This window comes from Lucilia cuprina, chromosome X, assembly GCF_022045245.1.
Source record: "Lucilia cuprina isolate Lc7/37 chromosome X, ASM2204524v1, whole genome shotgun sequence".
Taxonomy (NCBI): domain Eukaryota; kingdom Metazoa; phylum Arthropoda; class Insecta; order Diptera; family Calliphoridae; genus Lucilia; species Lucilia cuprina.
This window is the reverse complement of record NC_060949.1, coordinates 9559898-9568493: the sequence shown is the minus strand read 5'-3', so window position 1 is coordinate 9568493 and position 8596 is coordinate 9559898. Positions and strand designations below refer to the sequence as shown.

The following is an 8596-nucleotide window of genomic DNA, read 5'->3' as shown; positions in this document are numbered from 1 at the left end:
TTTAAATAGTCCCCATTTTTAACATACTGGTTAAGGGTATCATATGGTCGACTATGCCCGATTATACATTCATATTTGTTTCTTTTGTGTTTTATTTCGTTTAGCGTTGTTGTTTTTTATTTTGCTTTGCTATTAATATAATAGCACCCAGGGTGCGCTAGTTAGTTCCATAATCGGACATATTTACCTTAGAAAAATCATTTTTAAGCATAAAATGAAGACATCAGTTTTGGGTGTTTTATTTTTGAAATATTAAAAATTAATTTGTTCTGTTTTGTTATAAATTGGGCAAAAATATACTTATAAAATATATGTATGTATGTACACGTGTTTACATTTTGTTAATTGTATTATCTTAGGTCTTATAATTACATAAAACTTTTAGCGCCTTATGCAAAACGATAATTAAGTTAACAATGGTTGTTAAAACCTGTTTTTATATGAAAAAAGTGTGTAGTAAACCATTGTTAACTTTAATAATTGTTTTTGCATAAGACCATTAGTATATAAGGTCTTTAATCCATTTGATGTAAAAATAGATTAAGAGCATATAAAGGAAATGTGATAGGAAATGAGATACAAGTGTATATGTATATACTGAAAGAACGATTTTCAATGTACAACAGTGAACGAAATTTATAGATGATTAAATTAACTCTTGAAATTATTCCTTTTTGCTTGGTTCTTCTTTGGGTATATCGGGATATTCCAATTTTACACCAGGTTCACAAGTAAAGGTGGGACAACAGTAAGGAAAGGGAGCGGTTTTATTAGTCTTTTCTGTATCAAGTTTGCATTTGTCATTGGCCAAAGGCAATGGACCACAATCCTCAACCAACTCCAATAATCTGTAATGATTAAGAAAAATGGTTTAGTCATGTTTCTACAAACATTTTGAATTTTTTATACTTGGATGGATCTTCTTCGTTTTGCACACAGGTTGAGCGACCACAGAAAGGTGTCAAATCCCATGTTTTACCAGGTTCAACAGTTGCACAGCGTGTAGATGCAAAGCACATGCCAGGGAAATCTTTAAAGAAAATTCATAAAAATTTAAGATTAGGTACTATAATATAAGAATCTAATTCGAAATCGAGCTTAATAATATTATCTAAAAAATTATTTGGAAAGAAACATAATTCGAAAAAATAAAAAAATATTTACATTTATATTTTTAATGAAGCCTTAAAAAATTCCTTTACAGGGTTTGTATGCTTGCTCAAAATTAGCAAAAGCACCCAAATTTCAGCTTTGCTTAAAGTCGAAGAAACAGCAAGAAAGTCATTAATTATAGTAGTAGAGTGAAATGATTTCTGCTAAAGCAGTTTGTCACAGCGATTAATTTGAAACCATCAACACTGCTTACAGCGTTTCAGCTCTCGTAGTTTCTCTTATGCTTTTGCTGTACTTGTAGATTTTACTTTTTTAATGTGTCTTGTGTTTTGATAAAATAACTATTTTAGGGAGTTTTGATTGTTGTTTGTTTCTTTTATGGCAGATTTTTGAAGATATTTGTGCATAAATTTAAACATAATAAATCTTTAGTTTCCTTTTAACTATTTGATTATAAAACACAAGACACTTAAAAAAATTGCTTTTGCTTGAAAAGGGGGCACTAAAGTGACGACTGTCTTCATTCTCGATTACAAAGAGTTTATTTGTGACGAAAGACCAAAAACATACGAATTAGAGTCAACCAGGTGGTAAGATATTAATGGAACTAAAATTTAAAAATTTCAAGTGTCTACTCTATAAAGTGACGATTGACCCAAAAGTTATAAATTTGAGTCAACCAGATAGTGGAATATTAGTAGAAAGTAATAATCATTTCTCCAAAAGATACTTTCGGATGTACAACAAAAAACAACTTTTAAGAATATAATCTCTAGGTTACTTGAGGACAGTAAAGAGACGACTGTCTCCGCTCCCGCTTACAAAGGGGACGCTACAGTGACGACTGTCTTCATTCTCGATTACAAAGGGTACATTCGTGAAGAATGACCCAAAACATACGAATTACGATCATCCTGGTGGGTAACTATTAGTGGGATATAAAGAGGGCACAATACCTCCAATCTGACCGGGATTGAAAAATTGGTTGTCTCAGTCTACTGTTTGGCTTAGTCCTTGCATAGATTGCCAGAGGTCAGACCAGAGCACCGCATAATCTGGTACTACGGATGGCCAGTTGCCCGCAGGACTATGTCCTGGCTGGTCAGTTGGTTGAGGTTCCTTCGGGATCCACGTAGTTTCTGTTGGTTGAACCCAAATTCGCAGGAAGAGTATAAATGGCGGTTAAAAGACTGATGCATGATAATAGTCAATATTTCGGGATAAGTTCGGTGCTGTTGCCGAAAATCAACAGATACCCCACAGAGGTGTGACTGTGGGACTAAGCGTTGGAAATGGGTTGGTGTCAATTGTATATGATACGGAATGAATGTAGAGGTATGCGGGCCTTACCCCACCCGTATACCTAAATGAGTGTGTTGTATGTTTTTCTCTATAAATGTGTCGAATAAATGAGATGTGTGCTGGGTTGAATGATGATGGATGAAAGTTATCATGTACAAGTGGTACCAATTAATTTTCCTTCCTTGTCCAGATATGTTCAGAGTATACTCTGTTCATATCAGACTTACCACAGCGTGTCACTGTGAGTAAGAACGATGTCTACGGCTTATTGATGGATCGTGCTTCGGTCCACCGGTTACGTCTCTAGGTGCTGTTGCCGAATCAACAGAGCCATAGTAGTGTGGTTGTCTTACAACGTGACCACTTTGGCAAGAGATTAGATAGCTCGAGTACTCCAGCAAAGTACTTGCGCATGGTACCGGTCATAGCCAATGTGCAAAAATTGCCACCTGAGTCTTCATTGAAGACAAAGGGGCGATGGTAGACCGTTCTCAAGTCTACCCTGTGGATGAAAAAGACCACCTTGAGATAAGGCCGACACGGCAGGTGCTCACGTTAAAACTCTGTACCACTACAGCTAATGAATTTAATTTTGATGTTTGCCTTTATTATAATTTAAAATCATTGTTTTTTCAGGTAATTTTCATTACTTAAATTTTTTAATTATCTGTGTTCTAGAATGTCGGTTCTTTTAAAAATATTAGGGGACTAAAATAATGACACAGAAGTTACCGTGATACTTCAAATTTGAGTCAGCTGATACAAATATTTCATTTTCAAATATAGCTGATTCACTTTTTTTGGGACAGCCAAGATATGTGGTAATGTAATTAGTACAAAACTAATTTTTTATATCGAATGACGCATACTTTCAATTGTTGTTTTTAATACTCAGTTAACTTCTTTACTGAAGAAACAGAGTTGGATGATTTGTATGAATAATAAACTTTTATTTAAGGTTTATAAATCAAATTTTCATACAAAATTTGTTCTATATATAAACCATTGATAAATGTTTATGAATAAGGCAGTAAAACTTTGTCCAATAAATGTTTAATACAATTTGGAAATAGTTTTTATGGGTCTTATTTTGTTCATATGATTACAATTTGATTGTTTAAAATTGTTGCTCGTCTGATAGCTTTAGCTATAATCAAAATAACCTCCTAATAAACAACACTTTTAATACAAAAACTTTTTAAAATTTTTCTAAATGTTAGCCTTGTGTTTGTTTATAACAAACAGCTGTATTCTGAAAGCAACAGCGTTTAACATTTGTGTTCTCTGATCTGTTTTAATTTTGTGTCACTGTGACGAGAAACATTGACAAAGATGATAGTGTCGTCGGCGAATTCAGAAAAATAGAGAGAATTCATTAAACTTTTTATATGTATGTATGTAGAGTATGACAGTATGCCCACACTTAAAAGTGCCAGCACGCAGCCAAACTACATGCAAAAAAATCGAAAGTGTATTTGCTGGTCTGGTAAAACTACCTTATAATTTATATACATTGCATTTATGTAACTGTTTTATTTATGTGGCTTTATGCATTTTTTTGTGGTTTTAAATAGATTTAATCTGTAAAACTAACAAACATGGTCATAAGTTTTCAACAACTTTCTTTTTTCTGTTTAATTGCTTAATACACAATGATAAAAAACGATCATATACATAACTTTAATTACGCCAACATTCAGCATTCAGTAAATAAAAATAAAAAAAACAAGTTGTACTCGACTATAAGATATTCATACATACGGTGACCATATTTTTTTCAGCAAAATACGGAACAGGAGAAAATAAAATACACAAACCACTATTTTCTAAATAAGGTTATTTTTAATCGTCAAAATTTCTATTGTCAATAAAATTTTGAAAATTATTATATTGATTATTTACAGACAAAAATTTCAGCATAAATATTATGAACTGCTTTTATTAACAAAAGTTTATAATATTTAATAATGATTATTTCCTGTTTTAGATTTTGTTTTTAACATTTTAATTTTTATTTTATATTTGCTAGTATTAGATTACTATTCTGTTACTATAACGACAGAATAGTAAATAGTGGACTTTTATGAAATTGTTTCATGAATATCGTTATACATTTTATGAACTTTTAATATTCTGCATGAAAATAGTTTGAAAAAAAGTCATGTTCGATTCATACGAACGATATGATATTGGAAACAGTATTGTCCTATAAAGTCAATTATGATATCATATTTTATTACTGAAAGCGATATTGTTACAATATTATTTTTTATTTTTTTTTCCTACAAAATAAAGGTAAACGTTTGAATGCAACGTTTTATGGAAAACCGATATCATAAGGAAAGGTACTATTTAGTACGTAAATACTATCGTTCTTGATACGGAAACGAAAATCACTTATGATAGTTTTTATCATCTAAGTGATATTGTTTCGGTATCGTTATAATATCGATTGGTTTATTGGGACAGTACAAAAAGAAACCAAATATTAAATAGTAAATATTTATAGTTAAGAAAACTGTATTACCTACATTTGTGTCAGAATTTTTTTATATTTTTCTATTTCATATGAGTTTTTATGTAAAACTAAAAAATAACGAAATACTGAACAAATACAGAACACTTAATAAAATACAAAACATTTTCATTTTTTAGCGAAAAATAATTTATACATAACAGGGCTCTTAAATACAGTACTGTTCTGTATAATACAGAACGTCTGGTCACCGTACATATACACCTCTCAATGAATGAAATTTGAACAATAAAATCAGCTACGAAGTTAGAAAAACAATTTATGTATTTCTAATCATACAAGTCGACTTAAACTAGTATTGCATTGCTAAATCGATAATTAACTGTAATTTAATAATGTTGTACAATTGTGCAATTCACAATTGGCATCGCAAAGTTGTATGCCATAATATTTTTCTATTATAGGCTTGTTTTTAAAACTCAACAATAATAAAATATTACGACACTCAACGAAACATCGCTACGCTGATTGTGAATTGAGCATACTATGTATGTATATATATTATTTTTGACGCTATATGTTATTGCTAAATATATAGTTTAAACTCAGGTAAGCAACATAGTAATTTTATTTTTTAAAACTCCAAATTTGTTAAAACACCATTTAAGGAATAATAAAACCATTTTAATCATTCAAAGTTTTTATATTTTATTTATTAATTAAAATATCGCTTAAGGCCCAACTATAATGTGCATAAGCTAGCTTAAGAAAATGTCAAAACCGAACGAATAGTTTCAAGTGCTTTAGAAAATCCAAAGAAACTTTTAGGTGGCTACAATGTACTTAGGTGCATTTAAAATAATTTAGTCCCATTTAATATTTTATCGAAAAAATTAACTTTATTTTTCCTTTTCATTTTTTTCTTTATTTTATTTGTGTACAATAAACAAACAACAGATTCTGTACAGAATGTGCGGCCAACATAGCTCTTTGCTTAAGCAAATAAACTCTCTTAAGTACATTATAGTTTGACACATAAAGCCGGCTTTACATGATCTGTCAAAAGTTTGTGTAGAAGAGCACGGATGGGATCGTCTGAACGCAATATGTAATGAAACCATCAAACATTGAGAGAGAATACAGATGGAAAATTTGACAGTCGTATGGCTCTCTTCATTTTTTGAAATGATTCAAAAAACAAGCAGGTCGCATTAGATCAAGGATGTATATTTAGTAAACACATATAAAAAAAGTAAAACAGCTGTTTCCATCTGACTTTTTTATTGTTTTATACCAATCGTGTAAACACAAAATATATAAATCATACAACTTTTATTCTCTTTTTTGATATACGGATGGAATTTCATTTCAGACCTTAATTCAGACTTGTCGTACGTAAAGTGTGATCGTCTGAATGCCCTTTAAGTTTATATGTATGTATTCGCATAGTTGCTCGAGCTGACTTAAGCTAGAGTATGCATATTATAGTTAGGCCTTTACCTTGGAGCACATCAATCGGCCTAAGTTTAATAATCATACAAGCGTAAATACATTGCTTATTCTGGTCGGACTTAATTCCAACGCTCTACATTATTTAAAACATAATTTCAGCTTTAGTAATAGGAAAAAAATCCAGGTAAAATAAAATTACGTTCTCTTAGGGGTCACGTCATAGTTGTCAAATACTTGATAATTGTAAAATATTTTTTTTAATTGTTGCATCGTTTTGCTTCGATGCATTCATATTACTTAAACACGTTTGATATTTGTTTTAATTTCATACACAAATGCACTAAAATAATTAACCTCATAAATAAATTTAATGAATGAACGGAATAAACGTTATTGCTTTATTAGAGCCAAGGTTTTGGTTTTTTGTGAACACAATTATTTTAACAATCAAAACCTTGCGGGCATTGTATTTTAATTAACATTGTTTAAATAATGTCCAATTCAACCAGCTGTAACGACCTCGATGTTTTCTACCACGCGTAGTGGAGAAGTATGTAATTTTAAAACTTTGAATTCCCATTACCAATACATATGTCTCAAGAGGTATGATTTAGATACTCGATTGTAAATTGTTTTGTCCTGTAGGTTTGGTATACATATGAAATATTTTATGTTTATTAATATTTTTATGTCTATTTTTAAAATACATATATGTATATTACAGGTTTTTATTTATGCTATTAAATTTGGGTTTGTGCAAGACGTGTTTTATAACCCCATATTCAAAGTCTTCGTAATCATAATGTTTCTATATATTTAAAACAATGTCATGTTATTAATAAAACATTACGAGATATCAAACGTTAAAATTTAAGAAAGTCAAATGCATCAATGACGATCAAACTTGCCAGCGCTTATCTATTGAAATATTCACTGTTTACCAGGATTGGAATTCTCACTATAATATCCATTGTAATTCAGCTTTTTTGTCGTTTTTTTTTTCAATTAAGAAATATGTCCAAGTATGGTGCCATACTTGGGAACAACTTATCTTCATCTTTAATTATAATTTATGTTTCTAAAAATAATATTCTTACAAAATCTGCATTTGTTTTTGAGTTTTATTGTCGTTTACATGTAGTTTTTTAACTTCTTTTTATTCACACTCACAAAAAATTGTGAAAGGCAAATAGCTTTTAGTATATTAGCATATTAAGTAGAAAGTTCTTTTAAAAATGTTTTATATAAAAAATTTTAATAGAAAAAATACAATATAAGGTTTATCACTAGTATTTTATCAAATGTTGAAATCTTGCTTTTATTATTAAAACAATTTTTTTAATTCAAGGAAATTTTTGTTTTTTTATACAAGACTTACGATTTATATTTTCTAAATAAGAATATATAAACTAAAAATAATAATTCAAACAAATCTGAAAGCATAATAAATAATCTCGATTTGACAAAAAGTAATAAGAAATACACGTAAAATGAGAGCGATGAATCGTAACGTTCTTTTTGTTTTTATATGAGATGAATATTCTATATGATTTATATTCTTTGGTTTTAGTTAAAAGCGAAGGGTTTATTGTAACATTTCTTGTTTTCGGAATTGTATCTTACCTCTAAGCACGTCAGCTGGTATAAGACGTTTATAGATTTTGATATCACCTTCCGTGGATGTGGAGCTACCGGCAGCTTTATTCTTCTCGCCTGCAGCCAAAACACTGGCTACAACAACAAATAAAGCAACAGTAATACCGCAAAAGACTTTCATTTTTGTTGATTTTTTTGGTATTTATTGATTTATTTTCAAAACTTTTATTTTAAATGGATTGATTATGTTTAAGTGTATTTTAATTTTGTTTTAATAATTAAAAGTTTCGTTTTTTTTTTTTTTGAATTTACAGATACACCCTTTTAACTATGAAACGGAAACGTTCTATTTTTTGTATGTGTTTAAGTATTTTTATGAAATATAATTTTAAAAAGACAAATTTTAAATAAAAAAAAGAAAAAATCACACGAACCGTTGCAAGCGAAAGTGAGCACTGAATTAAATTTGAAATTTGTTCAATCACCGGTATTTATACGTGCTGAAAAAAGCTAACAACTCACAAAGACTGGCTTTTGTTTTTGTGATTTAATATAACGAACTTCATTATAATTCTTTTTTTCTTTTCTTAAAACACCCTACAAACAACAACTATTTCAGCGTAATTACAATTTGCACCACAACCACTGCAATCGACT

The 8596-nt window shown here is 29.8% G+C and overlaps 1 protein-coding gene across 1 annotated transcript; it reads right to left on the bottom strand.

The window, feature by feature from the left end:
- Window positions 1-223: 223 nt before the first annotated feature.
- LOC111678171 lies at window positions 224-8394 on the bottom strand. Its single transcript, XM_023439432.2, has 3 exons — window positions 7967-8394; window positions 910-1030; window positions 224-848 (listed from the first exon to the last, which is right to left on the bottom strand). Exons 1-3 carry the CDS (start codon window positions 8118-8120, stop codon window positions 665-667), a joined length of 459 nt encoding a protein of 152 aa, XP_023295200.2. The 5' UTR covers window positions 8121-8394; the 3' UTR covers window positions 224-664.
- Between the last annotated feature and the right edge of the window lie 202 nt (window positions 8395-8596).